The sequence below is a fragment of the Quercus robur genome, chromosome 8, assembly GCF_932294415.1.
Source record: "Quercus robur chromosome 8, dhQueRobu3.1, whole genome shotgun sequence".
NCBI lineage: Eukaryota > Viridiplantae > Streptophyta > Magnoliopsida > Fagales > Fagaceae > Quercus > Quercus robur.
This window is the reverse complement of record NC_065541.1, coordinates 45,187,113-45,205,609: the sequence shown is the minus strand read 5'-3', so window position 1 is coordinate 45,205,609 and position 18,497 is coordinate 45,187,113. Positions and strand designations below refer to the sequence as shown.

At 35.1% G+C, this 18,497-nt stretch overlaps 1 protein-coding gene and 1 non-coding gene across 2 annotated transcripts; one reads left to right on the top strand and one right to left on the bottom strand.

Annotated features, from left to right (window-relative positions):
* The first annotated feature begins 10,431 nt into the window (after nt 1–10,431).
* LOC126698001 (small nucleolar RNA SNORD96 family) lies at nt 10,432–10,521 on the top strand. Its single transcript, XR_007646363.1, has one exon. It is a non-coding gene; the product is annotated as a small nucleolar RNA SNORD96 family (small nucleolar RNA).
* A 4,799-nt stretch (nt 10,522–15,320) lies between these two features.
* LOC126695694 (multiprotein-bridging factor 1a) lies at nt 15,321–18,497 on the bottom strand. Its single transcript, XM_050392525.1, has 4 exons — nt 18,262–18,497; nt 17,844–17,927; nt 15,743–15,825; nt 15,321–15,659 (listed from the first exon to the last, which is right to left on the bottom strand). Exons 1-4 carry the CDS (start codon nt 18,401–18,403, stop codon nt 15,540–15,542), a joined length of 429 nt encoding a protein of 142 aa, XP_050248482.1. The 5' UTR covers nt 18,404–18,497; the 3' UTR covers nt 15,321–15,539.

Here is an 18,497-nt window from a genome sequence, read left to right as displayed (position 1 = left end):
GTAGTTATCACTCCATCCATTCTCGCACTCAGTCCCTTCCATAATCTGAAGTATACTCTTTAGAAATAACTAGGGGTGTCCATCGGAAACCACCACCCGACCCACCTGACATTATCGACCGAACCCGAGCCTATAGCCGGCCGACCTAATGTCTTGGTGGTTGGTGACGGGTTCTTCCATCCAAAACCCACCGACTCTCAGTCGAGTGGTGGTTTTGCCTTTTTAAAACTCAAACTAAACCAACCCGACCATCACCTTCATTGATCCGTCCAGATCTGCCTTTGCTCTGCCCTGATCTACCTTCGACATGCTTATATCTCTCTTATTATGCCCAGATCTCTCTCACCATGTCTAGATTTGCCTTTACTCTGCCCATATCTGCCTTTACTATGCCTTCATCTACCTTTGACATGCTCAGATCTCTCTTACCGTGCTCAGATCTCTCTCGCCATGCCCAGATCTTTGTTGCTTTGTGGCTTGATCTGTATTCTCTATGCTTGATCTCCCTTCATCGAGCTTAGATCTGCCTTCTCCATGGCCAAATTGGCCTTCGTTGTGGTCGAATCTCCCTTCGCTGTGGCCGAATCTACCTTTGCCGTGCGTAGCTCCACCCAGATTTGCATAACTCTCCACCAAGATCTGCCACTTCGGTTCCAATCAAAACCCGACCGACTACACCCAACAACCAAATTGATCCGATCCGATCTCCACTTCAGTTGACGGTGGGTGCCGTTTTCTGCCACCTGATAGAGTCGGGTCAAGTTCGAATTGAGCCCAAATCCGATCCAACCTGACTCGTGAACACCCTTAGAAATAACTTCACCAGAAACTCCCAAATAGGTGGAACCAATTCCATGGCTCTGCATATTTCACATAGTTTCCAACCTCACTTCATCACCATCTTCTACACCTTGTCATCACCGCTAGCAATCCAAAGTACATACTTTTATGAAATTACCTCAATTTAACTTATGTTGGCATGGTCCAATCACACCTGTATATTCAACTACTTACTAACCACTTTTTAGCCTTGACAACCCCTTCCATATGTTGAGGCATACTCTTCTAAAATTACCTTAACTTAAACTTTGTTGGCATGATCCAATCACACAGGTACATTTGACTACTTGCTAACCACTTTTTAGTCTCACCAAACCCTTTCATATGAGTAGGCCTATCACAAGCTACACAAGTTAACCTCACCACAGGTCTTACTAGCCGCACAGGTTAACCTTCAATTACTTCACTTGAAATTCAAGCATCAAAATCCATCTTCGAGATCCATTCCCTCACAACACCTAAAGACTATGTGCGTGAACGAGTCTCGAGGGGGCATTTGTAGAGAAGGAAATTTCAGACATATCATACTACCAAGCCAACAAAGCACAACCAATTACAAAGTGCTATGTACTATTAGTATATTCTAATGTTATGATTTAGGGACCAATAGAAATTTGCCAAGTGTTACTAAAACAAAAACATAAAAAGCATGCAAGAGCCAATCACACGTCGACACGTGTTAGCAATGACACAAGCAATCCAATTAAGCGCTGATATGTGTCATCTTGACAATTAAGACATTTCGGCCAATCAAATGATACCATGTGTCTTGGAGAAAAAGTCTTAAAGCTTTACCATTTAGATTGTGACATGTGTCACCAATTAGATTTTGCCACATGTTGCTCAACCACCCCTAAACCACAATAAATAGAAGCCTTCCTAAGGCAATTTTGCACCAAGACATCTTTGAAGACATCCAAGAAAGACATCCACACACCACAAGCAACATCCAAAAGATTCAGAAGTATAGAAGCTTTGTTGGAATCAAGTCCTAAACCTAAAGCCTCTAGTAACTTCAACCTTCGAACATGAAGAACATTTGAAGAGAAATCATTCAAATCATCTTTTTATATCTCATAGTTCACTAGAATTAAGCTCAAAAGCCTCTAGAAACTTCAAGAAATTCATGCCTCTAAAGCCCTCGAAGAACTTCTACCACAAATCTTCAAAGACAAAGAACACACAAATAAGAACGCACAAAGAATATGAAGAATGTAAAGAACAAAGGATTTCTAACAAGCTCATAACCAAAAATTTGTTGCAATTTTGTGTTAAAGATCTTTGATCCATTATTCAGCCAAATTGAAGGATATTTTATATACGAACCAAAATCATATTACTATAATTCTAATTAACAAATCTCTCAAGAAGATCAAATCAAAGGATCATTATAATTTTAGAGAGTTGTACCACATATTCATCAATACAAATTTACATTGCGAAACAATTTTACTTGCTTAATTTTATTTCAAACTTGGAATTTAATTGTTTTCAAATTCTAGTTAAGAACCAGCCTTGTTCATTTGCAAAGAGAAAAGATGACAAGGATAAAAAAAACTACAACTTGAATTGTTCGTCCGCCCATAATTGGAAGATTTTCAAAGAGATGGAGCTATAACTTTTATCCTTTTAATCTGACGAGATTGTCACAAATTATTGCCCTCGATCATAGTTATAGCTTGGAGACAACTATCCTTCTTCCTTCACATCACAAAAATGTTGCTTACTCATGACTGTACAACACTTTGGATCAGGGGATAATTGAGAAACGAGCCAATTGAGATTTTTCCTTTGGCATGATTGGAGGGTTTTCTTATTTCCCACATTACTAGAAGTGGTTGGAAGATGTACTTGGCTGGTGTAGACACCTCCTTGAAGCTACTCAACTTTTTAACGATGTCTTTGCCTCCTTGTTTACATACTATTATGATAAGAATCTCATGAAGGCGATTTGTGAGTGTTAGAGTCTAGTGACCAATACTCTTCATACCTCAGTTGGGAAGATTTCCATCACACTATGGGATCTTTCCATTCTTGGTGGACTTTCTTGCACGGGTGTATTTTATGATGAAGTGTTACAAAATGTGCAGGAATTGGATGGAACCAACAACCAGGGATGACCCTATTTGCCTTACAGTTGTCACTATCTCTTCATGGTGTACCATCACCTCCAAAATCGATTGAAAAGACAAGGGAAAGTGAGCATATGTGACATGGAAAGAGGCGACATTAGCTAGAAGATCTATTCCTTTTGTAAAATCATCTCCACAAACTCTTTCCCACCATTGTTCTTAACTATGTTTAACTTGACTTCCTATGTTTGTTGAAAAATCCGGAATGAATACCTTGAAATTTGTATTTGTGGTGGGTACAAGATTGGTAAAATTGGTATAGATCTTTTAAAGAGTCTGTATGATTTTCTTCCTTTAAACCGCTTGGGATGTCTTGATGAATTCTAAAACGTCGACTAAATCTACGAGGAATATATGGCTCAACAATGTGTTGATCTTCACATCAAATTGATGGATACCTTTGAAGGAGACTCATAAAGTAGTCAAATTTTTTACTGGACAAGTGTTCCTTGTTAATGAATGTCTGGCCATAGCTCTTCTTGAAGGCGATCCTATAGCAAAGGAAGTTAGTGGCGGTTCGAATGTGCTCACGTGCAGACAACTTGCTGAATGGAGAAGCATAGCATACCCAGAAACATTTCGTCATCAAAGGAATAGGTAGCTTGTCGTTGATAATACGATTGCTTCTGAAGAAGTGTCATATCCATGCATAAATGTAATGGATGGCAAAACTACTTATGAAATTGCTTGGAGTAGGAGAGGATGAAATGGTGTTGAGTCCACGATAAATGCTAGCCAAGACAAGGATAGCTAAGTCGAATGAACAAACATTAGCCATGGAATTAGCAAATTTGAAAGTGCCAAGATGGATACTATTCAAATCCTTGATAGGAAAGACAAATATACATAACCAATAGGAAAGAAGTGTTCATAAATAGGTGCCCTCCTTTAAGTCATCCTCGACTTGAAGATTCACAATGACTGCATGATCTTCATATTAGACCATGGTCCACGTTTGTTTGTCACGCCAAATGAATTCTGACTGCATTTGGGAATATCTGTCCATTTTGCTTGTCTTCTAGGAGCCGAGTGTCTACTAGGTCCTCTAAACTAAAAAGTGATCTCGTCACGAACACTCAGTTTCCCTTGTCTTGTCACCTGGCTTTGGAGGTAATGGTACGCCATAAAGAGATAGTGACAACTGTTAGGCAAATAGGGCCATCCTTGTTCGTTGGTTCCATCCAACTATTGCACATTAAGTACCACTTCATCATACTCTCATGCAAGAAAGTTCACAAAAATGGAAAGATCCCATGGTGTGATGGAAATCTCCCACCAAGGTATGAAGAGTATTGGTTATTGGACTTTAACACTCACAAAATGCCTTCATGAGATTCTCATCATAATCATATGTAAACAAGGAGGCAAAGATATCATTATAAAATTGAGTTGCATCAAGGAGGTGTTTACATAGGCCAAGTACATCTTCCCACCACTCTTAGTAAAGTGGGAAATAAGAAAACCCTTTGCCTATGCCAAAAGAAAAATCTCAATTGGCTTGTTTTGCAATTATTCCCCAACCTAAAGTGTTGTACGGCCGTGAGTTAGCAAAATTTTTGTGATGTAAAGCAAGAAGGATAGTCGTCTTCAAGACAAAACCATGATCGAAGGCAATAACTTGTCACCATCTCGACAAATTGAGAGGATAAAAGTTATATCTCCATCTCCTTGAAAATCTTTCAGTTGTGGGCAGGGGCGGAGCCACATAGTCCCTTGGGGGGGCCCGTGGTCCTTGCTTAAATAAAAAGTCCATTAGAGTATACAGGAAAATTAATTGAGCCCCCCCAATGCTGAACATCCACCCCGCCCCCCCCCCCCCCCCAATATCTCCACTATTCTCCCAACTTTAGTTTTAGGCCTCTTTTGTGCTCCAAATAAAACAAAAACCTGGCCCACCTTACATTTAAATACTCAAAAGTCCAAACACTTCATAACAAAATTTCACTTTATCAATCTCAAAAAACCCACCATGGAACCCATTCTCAATCTCAAAAAACCCACCCCATGGAATCCCTTGACTTCTTGTTCTTTCTTTTTGTCTTCTGTGGTACACTTTCACTTCCCACTGGTACCACTACCAGCCCCCAAAACTTAGCATCAGTCCTTACAGTCCAAAAAAAAAAAAAAAAAAACACCTGACCAATTTTTTCTTTCTTCTTGCTTTCTAAAATAAAGCACTTAGCATATTTCATTGTCAAATTTCAGGATTTGGAACTTGGTGACTGCTTGATGAGTTTTCTTCTCTTTCTTAAGCACTAGACCTTCATCTCTTTTTAATGTCTTTTTTTTTTCTTTTTAATTTTCTCAACTATCTACACCTAAATATTCTCATGCTCTTTATATTTTTATAGATTTTTAAAGAAATATATGATTGAAGGCATGAGGAGATTGTTTGTGATGAGTCTTGAAGGGAAGATCTACAGTTGTAGGCATTGTCACACGGCCCATACCCATCTTTGTACTTTGTGAAGACAAAGTTTCTAAGGTAAAATTGTTTTGATTTATTACCTATTTTTGATTAGTTAGATATCATATGGCTGTGGGTGTTGTTAAATTGTTTGGTTTATGTTGTATACCAATACTTGTATGTTTAATTTTTGTTTTTGTTTGAGGGTTTATTATTAATTAAAGTCGTATTATAAAAAATTAAAATACAAGAAAATTTTAATAATAGGAATGATGATGATTGATGGGTTGACTGTTTAAATTATAGTGGAAATTTTGTTTTTTCTTGAGTATGAATAATCCATATAACTAAGTAAAAATTTCTAATTAAAATTTTATTTTTTAAAGTTCTTTTTCAGGTTAATTTTTGAGTCATATTCTTAAAGTTAAAAGAATTATGAGCAAACGAAAAACAATTGATGCATTCTTTAAGAAAAAAGATGTTGGCAATTCATAAATTAGGACAAATGTGGTCATAGAAACAAATGTTGATACTTCAATGCCTGATGAACACCTTCCAAATGTTCAAGAATTCAATCTAAAGAGATAGATCGTGATCCAAGATCACGTAAACAAATATGTGAATTCCCTATCAACAAATAAGATGAAATTCGATGAACTTATCTCAAAGAAGGTCCATATCAACCTAAAAATATAAATTATCCATACAACAATGATACTCATCGCCGTCAATTTCAAGTTTCATGGTTTGAATCACATAGGGATTGGTTGGAATACTCACCTTCAATGGATGCGATATATCGTCTACCTTGCTACCTTTTCGGTAAGAAACCAATAGGTCATCCCGGATCAAATGCATTCATTTCAACAGGTTTTAATAATTGGAAAAAGGTGAGCGATGGAATGAATTGTCCTTTAATTCGTCATGGAGGGAAAGATCCAAACTTCCTACATAAAATTGTTGTGAAATGTTGCAAGGATTTAAAGAATTATTCACGACATATTGACAAGCTAATTGAGAAACAAACGTCAAAAGAATTAGAGAATAATCGGTTGCGGCTTAAAACCTCAATAGAGTGTGCTCAATGGCTAGTATTCCAAGCTTGTGCTTTTAGAGGTCATGATGAAAGCCTTGATTCAAAAAAATAGAGGTAATTTTATTGAATTGATAAAATTCACATCAACTTTCAATGACAAAGTAGCTAGTGTTATCTTGGAAAATGCTCCACAAAATGCCAAATATACATCACCCACAATTCAAAAGAAGATTTTGCATATTCTTGCTAGTAATGTGCGAAATGCTATTCGTGAAGAAATTGGGAATGCAAAATTTTGCATTCTCGTTGATGAAGCTTAGGATGAGTCAAAGAGAGAGCAAATGGCCATTATTTTGAGGTTTGTTAATAAAAATAGTTTCATTAAAGAGCGTTTCTTTCATGTTGTGCATGTTAGAGATACTATTGCGTTGACCCTAAAGAAGGAGATATGTATTGTCCTTTCTCGTTACAACCTTCACATTGAGAATATTCGAGGTCAAGGGTATGATGGAGCTAGTAATATGTGAGGTGAATGGAATGAATTGCAAGCTCTATTTCTTAAAGAATGTCCATATGCTTATTATGTACATTGCATGGCTCATAGGTTGCAATTGACTTTAGTTACAACATCTAGAGAAGTAAAAGTTGTTCATCAATTCTTTGATCATTTACTAATATTATCAATATTGTCGTTAGTTCTAGTAAGCGTAGTGATGAGTTGTAATATGCTCAAGGGGAACAAATTGAAAATATGATTGCTTCTAATGAATTTGAGACTGGAAGAGGGGCAAACCAAATTGTTACTTTGCAACGGGTTGGAGATACACGTTGGGGATCTTATTTTCAATCTATTTGTGGTTTGATAAAAATGTTTGATGCAACTTGCAAAGTTATAAATTCTATCTCTAAGGAAGGGGCTAATTATAAACAACATGGTGATGCCGAGGGAGTTTATCAGGTATTGACATCATTTGAATTTGTTTTAATTTTGTATATGATAAAAGAGATTATGAAAATTACTAATATTCTTTGCCATGCTTTGCAACAACATTCTCAGGATCTTTTAAATGCCATGCATTTAGTGTTAACTATAAAATCACTATTCAAAAGTTGAGAGATGATGGATGGGAGCCTTTACTTGCTAGTATTACATCATTTTGTGGACAACATGAAATTGATATTCCTGATTTAAATGCTCATTACACTAAAGTTCGAGGTAGATACCGTCATCAAGATGAAACTTTGACAACAATAGAACATCATTTAAGAATTGACATATTTACAGTTGCAATAGATTTTCAATTGCAAGAATTGAATAGTAGATTTTGTAAGCTAACAGGAAATCTTCTCACTCTTAGTTCAACATTAAATCCTAAGGATGCTTTTAGATCATTCAAAATTGGTGATATTTGCAATTTGGTTGAAAATTATTATCCTCAAGATTTCACTGAGCAGAAAATTTGTCTTTTGAAGCGTCAATTGCAACATTATGAGTTTAATGTGACAAATCATCCAGATTTTCAGAATATGGGTACAATGAAATATCAGGGAAGTCTAAATTCTATCATTTAATTGATAGACCGATTCGTCTTGTGTTGACACTTCCAGTTTCTACAGCAACTACAAAACGAGCTTTTTTAGTTATAAAACTATTAAAAACATGACTTCACAATAGAATGAAGGATGAACTTTTGACAGATAATATGATAGTTTATATAGAAAAAGAAATTGCTGTGAATTTCGCCATGGAAATGATTGTGGATGAATTATACTCCATGAAAAATCGTTGTCAGGCATGATTTTGATTGAAATGTTTTTTTTGTGTGGATATTTTTGTATATGTCTATAGTGAACTAGACAGTTTTTGTATGTTCATTAATATTTAAGATATATCAAAATTGAAATTTCATATTCAATAGATTTATGGTTTATGTTTTTTATATCAATACTTCGAATTGGCCCCCCCATGTAAAAATTCCTGGTTACGCCCTTGGTTGTGGGCAGACGAACAATCAAAGTTATAGCTTTTGCATTCTTGTTATCTTTCTCTTTGCAAATGAACAAGGTTGGTTCTTGACCAATCCATGAATCCTTGAATAAAAACATCACAATATATAACTAAAAAAAAGAAAAAAAAAAGAAAAAAAAAAAAAGAAATAGTCAGTACAAACAAACAAACATAGTTTCTCTCCATTTATGTTACTATGTTACCTCTAGATGTCACTCTTTTTAAACAAACATAGTTTCTCTACATTTATGTTACCATGTTACCTCTAGGTGTCACTCTTTTTATAATGCAAGAGGTAGTTTTTTTTGAGAGAGTTTCAACCTATGTCGTTCGCTCCTGATGATAGCTCTTTATCATCAGACCAAGACACCAATCAGTTTTTGGTGTAGGTAGGGATTGAACCTCAGATCTCTTATACAACCATCAAAGATTTTACCAATTGAGCTAACTGGAACCCACCAGAAGGTCGCTTTATATATAGAACTTCTGAAACTAGCTGACCAAAAAAGGTGTTAACACTAAGAATATGAAAAAAAAAAAAAAAAAAAAAAAAAAAAGGACGGTTTTATAGTCAAATTTGACAGACACACTTGCAAAACAATGAAGAGTACCATACTTTTTAAATTTCCAAAAAAAAAAAAAAAAAAAAGAGTACCATACTTTTACGGTAAAGAATATCATAGTTTTCAAAGTAGGGTCCATGTAATGTGTGACCTTAATCATTAACCATTCATTTTTGGTAAGTTTTTATGAAAAATTGAAAAAGTTGTCAAAATAATGAATTATTTTTTCGATTTTCCATAAAAAGTTTTATAAAATGGATTACTAATATATGTTTAAGGCACACGGTAGTAAATCTCTTCAAAATATACCACACCAAACCTTGAAAAAAGACTTGCGAGATGAAGAAGAGTATCATAGGGCCCTTTTGGTAGAGGAGTTTGACTAATGTTGTTTGTAATTTTTTAAAATACCTGTGGATGAAAAAATATGTGAAAAAAATGTGTAATGTTGTTTAATAACTGAAAATGCGTTGTTTACCTACTCTATCAAACAGACCATAGTTTTCAAAAAGTACTGCACCAGATCTTGAAAATAATGAGACACTTCATTTCATGAAACAGACCCCCCACGGGGATCTTCTACGGCTGACGATCTTGAACCGTCACACACCTCCTACACGGAGGTACCATTCAACTCTATAAAGCCAAGAAAGATAGAAAGATTCGGCCCGGTTGAGGTAAAAACTAAATACGATATGGGCTAAGGCTCACTTAAATCTCTGATTTCTTTTTTTTGCTTTATTGGGCTTTCGAAGGTGACTTCTTATGGGCTAAGGCCGACATACAATTCCTATGTGAACCTCTCTAGGGTTTTAACTTTTGGTATTAGGTTACAACATTAACCATCGTTTCACTTTTCCGCCGCATTAGCTAAAGGTTTTCTAGAGCTGCGCAACATGTCTCTATATATATATATATAGACTGGTTGTTCATGGTGGTGTACTCCTTGTGTAGCTTTAACTATAGGGATTTCCTGGGTATCTATAGTTTTCAAAACATGTTGATCTACCATGTGGATGGGGAATTCTGATCTGATCTGGGTCAGAATTCATACCCATGGAGTTTTTGTTCAGGTCTTTCTTCCTTGCTCTGATGGGGCGTGTCATGATGTTTGCATATTTTTTTTGTTCGTATCAATATGTGTTTGTGTGTGGACTTCTTTTCGTGACAGGGGATTTTAGATCAGATCCCTTACTTGATAGGAGCAAACTTTGTTTAGTGTTTGCAAATTCCTAAGTTAATGTCACATATAAATGCTTGTTGACGTTGATGGTCCTCCTCCTTCATTGGTGGAGCTCCTCCGTCGACGAGTGGTCTCATATTCCATTGCCTTGTGGAGCAGCGTTGCTGCCTTTACCTCTTGGGACTGGCCATGAGACATACATTTCTATCACTATCTATGATCTTGTTTTTGTTTTTGGTTTTATTGTAGTTGAATTTGAATATCGCCAATGATGATATCATAAATCAAATTACCATCTTTCGGGACTGAATGGCTTAATCAGCCTTGCTGTTATTCTGCAATTCTGAGGCGTAGCTATGAGATTTTTCAGTGGCTTAATTTTTTGATTAATTTTTTCTTCTTTTATATAACCCATTAAAAAAAATCTCTTTTTTTCAAGCATTCTTGTTTTTAACTTTGGTTTCCTATGACTGATTTTAAACTTTAGAGCTTTAAATCTAAAATTTTTACTTTTTTTTTTGTATTAAGAATGTGTTGTTATTAATAATGTGACTGGGGATTTTTACGAGAAATCCCTTACTTAAATGGGGCAATCTTAAATATGTCTGCAAATTCCTAAGTTAATGTCACATAAAAATGCTTGTTGATGTTGATGGTCCTCCCTCGGGAGCTCCTCCATTGACTGGTGGTCTCATATTCCATTGCCTTGTGGAGCGGCGTTGCTGCTTTTACCTCTTGGGACTGGCCATGAGACATACATTTCTGTAACAACATTTTGTTCTGATTTTGTCTTGTGTGTATTGTATTTGTTTGCATATTGAGTAAAAGACTGAATTCGCATTCTTTTGTCATTGTCTTATTATGTAGAGTTACAATCTTAGCAAATAATAGATGTGGCGGAAGGCATTTGGTTTTGACTGTGTTTTGCTACCAATTTTAATTCATGCATCTATCTCATGTGAAAAATTTAATGTCATTTTTATTTAGCAAATGCAATGATTTTTATTTTTATAAATGTTATGTGTTTTTCTGTCCTGTAAAACGAAAGCTTGCAATTTTTTCGCATTTGATTATCCTGTGTTTTTTTGCTAAACGAACTGAAGAGGAAGCAAATTGAGGCTTTAGTATATATGAATTTGGGGCTTCTAGGCGTTGAACCGTATTTGTAGGATACCTGAGGACTTCAACATTGTTTCAACGTACAACTGAAATGGTTCGATATATGTATACTTTAGTGGGTAAAATTTCATAACATTAGTATGCATTATTTAGGTACCAAATGTCTCTAATCTTTGGTAAAGATCGTACGGATTTCCTATATAAAATAAAAGACCAGTCATGAGGATTTGAGGGTGTAGTTGTTAAAGTCAAACTTCTAAGCTTGAATTTAAAAGATCTCCAATGGTAGAATTTTATAAACGAGCTCGTTTCTGGCTTTTAAGAATGAGAAAAGACTAATCTATGAAAAACAGGAAGGGAATTAATGCTAACGCCTTGGCAACAATGAGAAGAGTTGGGGATCTTAGACTATTACCTAAATGGTCTAACAGTTGAGTTGAGCTGCCCCTGCAAATTGGAACCACCATCCTCCATCAAAATTTTCCTATAATTTTCAATTAAAGAAAGAACCTCATATAAAATCGTTTGTACTGCTTGCTACATACTGCTGTACCATTCCTTATACAATCATAAAATTTAGTGTTTTTTTTTAACAAACGAACAGGCTTTCAAGTTCCGAGATAGTGAAATGAAAACTACATGTATGTACCACAACTTATCAACCATTAAAAAAGTTCAATCAACAAATTATGTTGAGTAGCAAATATCACGCTGAACATTCAAGATGATAAGGCATCGCTATCATTCTCAACTTCACTGAAATCCAAATGGGCCAAATCATGATATAACATAAAAAATCACAACAAACCCAAATCATCAAATAGCTACAAAACCAATATAGCACCATCCAACTTCATTGAAAACCCGAATCATCAAATAACATAAAAAATGAAACCAAATCATCAAGTGATAATATCACAACACAATTATCAATCGTAAAAACCTCAACAGCAAATCATCCCACAGTGGCTTCCACTTGATTCTATTCTATGTAGCTCAAGTTGTTGATGATTGAGGATTTGAGGCTCTGTATGAGGCGTAAATTGTTTTACAACTCTTAATGGGCATAAATCATTTTATTCCTTATGAGGGGCTATTTTATTGTTAGGGAAATTATTTTAGTTTGACAACCATTCCAAATACTTGAAAATGGGGAAATTTTTCAAAAAATATTTTCAACCGAAATAAACGCAACCTAAGTGTCAAAGACTTTGTTGGCAAACTGTAACTTAAGGAAATGACTCGGATCACAATTTGCTTACACATACGGTTGGTGTGGTGTATTTTAAGGATGGTATAAATGATATTCAACGCCTTTGGTAATCCAAACTTTAACGAGAAGAGTAAGAGTTGTGATTGGGATGATTAACACAAAGTGCATTGGAAATTTGGAAGTTTTAAGTTGAGTCACCAGTGATTGATTTGAAAACAATATGAAAATAATTGGCCATGTTCCATTAGTTTAAAGAATATTAACTTAAGATTTTAATTTGATATCTTATGTATTGAGGGTCATCTTACATGCCATTCATTCAAAACCATATCTTACTTATTGCCAAAATAATTATAAAAAAAAAAAAATTTATGTTGTTCCAAAAGGACCAAAACTACAAATTGTTTATCTCAAGCCATATATTTATCATCACCCTCCAAAAAAAAAAAAGCCATATATTTATCATGAAAAAATAAACCCTAGAGTAAAATGTGTCTACAACACAAATCTCTAGAAGTGATTATAGAATAAAGTCAATGGGTGCTGTTAACGGGTGTTGTACAGCATCCGTTAATGCGATAAAATTTAAAATAAATTATTCACGTTTTTTTAGAGATGTGAAAAAAACTGAATATGTATTAAATGTGTGTCAGTTTAAATGGAGAAAGTTAAATCATTTTGTGATAAAACACAATTGAAAAGTAAAACTTTGCCAATTTCCTATGAGATTTGTGATAGATCATAAATGAACTACAGCTGATTCATTAACAGGTGTTGGCCAACACCTATTAACAAAGTACAAAGTGAATTAGCAAATTAAAAACATCTGCTATGGGTTCAATATTCTAGTTATCTAAACTAAAACGTTTTTACCTTATAAAGAATAATTATCCTTTTTTATCTTGTAAAGAATAATTATCATAAAATGAACGTGATAAGCACAAATTGTATTTTATTTATTTTAAAAATTAAAAGAAAAAGTGCAAACAGCAAACTAAAGTACTCTATTCGGTTTGTTTTCTGTTGACCATATTTAAAATAAATTAACAAAAATTGGGTGTACTAACCACTAAACACCAAAAAATGCAGAAAAAATATTTTTTTGTTGAAACAAGGGGTCCCTCTTTTATACAGTCCGCAAGTATAATCTCTTTTAGAGCATCCACAGCAGTGGAGCTAAATTTTTAGCAATTTAGCTCCACCAAAAGTTACTTTATCTATTTTACCTACACACATGCTGCAGCAATGGATCTATTTTAGCTTTCAACATAATAAAATAATATAAATATCACAATAAAATATTATAACCACTACAATAAAATAATATATTCCATTACCAAAAAAATATTACACCACCAACCTCAACCACCTCTACTGTCAATCACACGCACAAGATCGGAAAACACCAACACCACCACCACCACCACTACCGGCAGTCCACAACAACAAAAAAAAAAAAAAAAAAAAAAAAAAAAAAAAAAAACCCACAACGAGCACAAGCCCACTGCCACAAACACAAACACAAGCCCACTTGCCCACAACAGATCGGAAAACACCCACACCACCACCACCACCACCACTACCGGCAGTCCACAACAAAAAGAAAAAAAAAATCCACAACGAGCACAAAAGGAATGGGCTTCGGTCGGCGCAAAAGGAATGAGCACAACGAGCACAAAAATCCACCGAAGCCCAGCCTAACCCAGTGTGACGAGTGGTCGGCACTGGGCTGGGCTTCGGTCGGCACTGGGCAGTCGAGCTAGAGAGATGAGGGAGATGAGGAAGGCCGGCGAGCTAGAGAGAAAAAAAAAAATTTGACCAACGAGCTGAGGGATGAGGGAGGTCGGCGAGCTGAGGGATGAGGGAGATAAGAGACCGGTGAGCTAGAGAGAAAAAAAAAATTGAGGAAGAGAGAGAGAGAGAAAAGGAATGGAATATTCTAATGAGAGAGAGGAGAGAGAAGTGTAATATTTTTTTTTTTTTTTAGCTTTGAGCTACAGTGCACATCTATCTTTAAATGTGCACTGTAGCTGAGGAGCTAAATCTTTTAGATTTAGCTCCTCTGCTGCGCGAAGGTTTTTTGATATTTGGAGCTAAAAAATAGCATTATACCTATATAGCACCACTGCTGTGAGTACTCTTTTGGACCTAAAAGATGCTATTTTGCGAACATCATGGTGACTTAAGAAATCAAAGTACATGTAAAAAAGTAAATAGGAAATGCTATTGGCTAAATAGAAATTAAGGATAAATTTTTACATGGTGAAAGTTTAGCTATAAAATTAGTTATAATTTTAAACTATAACTTTACTCAATATTTTTTTTATTGGAGATAAATTTTAACAAATTCATCATTGAATTACATCTTTTCTTATATTTTTCATACTTTTAAAATTTCTAGAAAATTAAAGATCAATAACTATGTCATCAATAAATTGTTTAAATTGTAAGTTTTTATAATTTAAAATTATACATAACATATAATCTCATAGATTATATAATAAATAATATCCAATTAGCACAAAATTTAACGTGTACTAAGAACATGTAATACAACTATTAGATTTCGAAATTTGTAATATATAATAATGTTAATTGATATTGTATAAAGTTATAATCTTAAGCTACAACTAATTTTGTAGCTAAAGTTTGTATTAATATAAATTAATCCATGACCAATGACGAGCGTACAAAGGAAATTAATCATGGAAGTCCATTTGCAAAAGTAGAGAAATTGGGTTATGTAAATTTTTTTATAAAACCATGCATTTTCTTAGGCATTTGTTGAGCCTTGAGAGCACAAGGCCAAGGATATACTGTAGACAGGGAACACACAAATCTTTATTATTTTCAAACTGCGAGCTGAACCCGTCACAGGTCATCGTTCCAAAGAGTCATCTTACATAGAGATACGATTAGTTCGTGGACACAGCCACTATTTGACTACGGACGATTTTAGCTAGCTACACATCAAGGCACAACATCATTCAACATAAACGAGCACCAAGATTTCCTTCTTTTGTTTACAAGGCTTCTTTTTATTTCTTTCCACGCAGTTTCGCTCCAAGGGCCCTCTCCAGCTTAGTGATGATCTGTTGGTTGGGAATAGCCTTACCAGATTCATACTCCTGGATGATTTGAGGCTTCTCATTGATCATCTACAGACAAATAATGCTTTGTCATTAAGCAGGTCAATATGGTGGAGAGAGAAAGAGAATGAGAGAGGGAGGGAGAGAGTTACTTGAGCAAGCTGAGCCTGGGTAAGCTTCTTGTCCATTCGTGCTTGCATAATAGCTTTCTTTAGCTCAGTTGGTACACGTTCATCTGCACTCAAAATTCAGATGAGAATAAAATTATATTAGAATATACATGGGCAAACACTACTAAGCGAAGGCAACAATACTCCCAAACCAATAATTGAACTTTGGACAAAATAAATGAAGAGAGTGGAGAGTTGTCCTAGGAGTTACAGTCGTAAGAAGTAAAACAGATTAGTCAAGCACAAAAACATATCATGTCCTCCTCAGACCACTACATCATACTCCCTTTCTTTAGATTATAAAATTGCTAGCTCATATATCAGGAGGAACTTATGCCATAAATAAGCAAATATCTGAAAAGAAAGCACAGGAAGCAAAGTGTCGGTCTTATTCAACTTATAGGCCAACTGCATCCGAAGGATCAACATCTCAATGGAAACAAATTTAATAGAATCGCTAGTGCAGAATGTAATTAAACAATAGTGCAGTGTGTAATTCCACCCTAACATGCTAGAAGACCTTTCAACTACTATCATTGCATTTCTTCATCTCAAGCTGGGATCTTGCACCATTACATTCTCAATCTACACTCCTATCATCTAGCACCCCTTGCATCCACAAACTATGTTCTTCCATCTTGAGCACCAGCTGATGCATAGACACTATCATGTCATCAAATCCATATATGCACCATAACAATTACCCATCAAGTTTAGGAATTCACAATTCCCCTCAGACATGCAGCACACCACCCTTTTGAGCAACTTGATCCGCTCTCATATAACTTCCTACCTCTTTACAACTATTTTATCTGAAAACCATTTCAGACTATGCCCCTAAGGCCCAATCATTATGCTCCCAAAGACACCACAAAGGCAGTAAACCTAGCATAGACTATCGTCTGTCTACAGAGAATCATATTAACTCCTCCAAGGTTAAAAATGATTCAACAAAATTTACATATTACAAGAATCAAGCATAGGAACTCATATTGTGATTCAGTCACAAGCGAGAGAAAGATTTGGTGCAACACCAGGTAATGATGTATTTGAAAGTGCATCTGCATTGTATTCAAACTTATCCCAAAAAAATAATCTGCACTTTATTCAGGAAAAGACAAGTGATAAAGAACCTTGAGTATTTACTTCTGTATCAACCATGAAGAGAAAATCACCATCACCTTGAAAGTCTTACTAAAGTTAAGTGGTTGCAATTTTCAAGACATACTGAACTGCTACATCCCAGCTAAGGATAGATGAAGAACAATATTTCAGATGATGGGTGAAAGTTTAAGAACAAACCTCAAAATAAGCATAAAAAAGATGATGAAAACCTTGAGAGTAAAAATGATGAATAATAGAAGACAGGAAAAATTAATTGTAATTGACATTTTGGTTGTACAACTGATGACGATGGCATTTATAATAAAAAATCTCACATGGTATTGATCCAAAGGACATGATAAGTTCAGCTTTACTTTTGGCCACTTGTTCATATCCAACTCCATAGAGTCCATGTGAGTTCCTTAGTTCTTTTATAATACAATTATTCAATCCATTGAACAATTTAAAGAACAAGAATACAACAAACAAAAGACAAAATAAAGTTTCCGCAAAAACAACCCCATATATAAAAGAGTTTCATATATATTCTAATGGAAAGAACAAGAAGCTGGACACAACCCGAAACTATTTAGCATGGGAATTTGAAGGTTTCATGCATAATAAAACAAAGCTCAAACGCTACCAAATCAACAATCGCCCTCTATATATATATATATATATATATTCCAAATATTATAATCGATAAGTTACATATGCACCACATTTATGAAAAAAAGTAAGTCTAGAGGTCATTGGCAGTTTGGCACAATTGCCCCATATTTATGTGATTAAAACAGTTCATTAAATTCATATACCATGAACAAAACCAAAAATTTCAGTGCATTTGGAAACAAAAGCATGCAATAAAGATTAAAGAACGAAAGATTCTTAAAAAATCACACTTAAAAGAATTAAGACTTAATGCATATAATTCCATCACACCCATCAAATGAAAAATCTGAAATAGAAATATACTTACGAGCAAGGTTCTCTGTTTCCTCATCGAGCTTCCTTGTATTTAAAGTAGTGCTGCTTGAAGCAGCTTTATTTGTCCCAGCAGTAGCTGCACCAATATATAAATTCATAAATTAACTTTTACAATCTAAAATCTTAAACCTATCACCAACAACTTAAAAGCACCAATTGATAAATCACAGCCATAATTATTCTACACATAATCAAACAACCTAAACCTAAAAAAAAAAAAGACAACGTAGAATTAAACAAAAAGATAATCTAACTCATGAGAAACTCATTCCACACAGATACAATCTAAGAATTATCATTAAACAGGTCCTCCACCTCTGTTGATTTATTCAAACCCATTTGTTTATGATAAAAATCGATTTTTTTTTTTCGATTTATGCGGGTAAAAAAGAAAAAAAGAAAAAGCGGACCTTTTTTAAGGGTTTCGATCTCGGCGCCGGAGCGGCGAGCTGCGTTGACGGCTTTCTCGTCCTTCTTGGCGGCGGCGTTGGGGGCTTTCTTGCGGATCACAACTGGCTCCCAGTCCTGCGAGATTGGTCCGACTCCTGACATTTTTGCTTCTCTCTGTCTTAGCTTTTGGATTCGGTTGTGCTTGTGTTGTGCTGTGCTGTGCTGGTTAGGGCTTTTGTGAAAGGATGAGGATGAT

Coding starts and splice junctions, on each gene's coding strand:
- LOC126695694 (XM_050392525.1), bottom strand. CDS start 18,403: ATGTCAGGAGTCGGACCAATCTCGCAGGACTGGGAGCCAGTTGTGATC. Junction 15,826..17,843: donor GGAAACAGAGAACCTTGCTC/GTAAGTATATTT, acceptor TTTTGAGTGCAG/ATGAACGTGTACCAACTGAG. Junction 15,660..15,742: donor CCCAGGCTCAGCTTGCTCAA/GTAACTCTCTCC, acceptor ATTTGTCTGTAG/ATGATCAATGAGAAGCCTCA.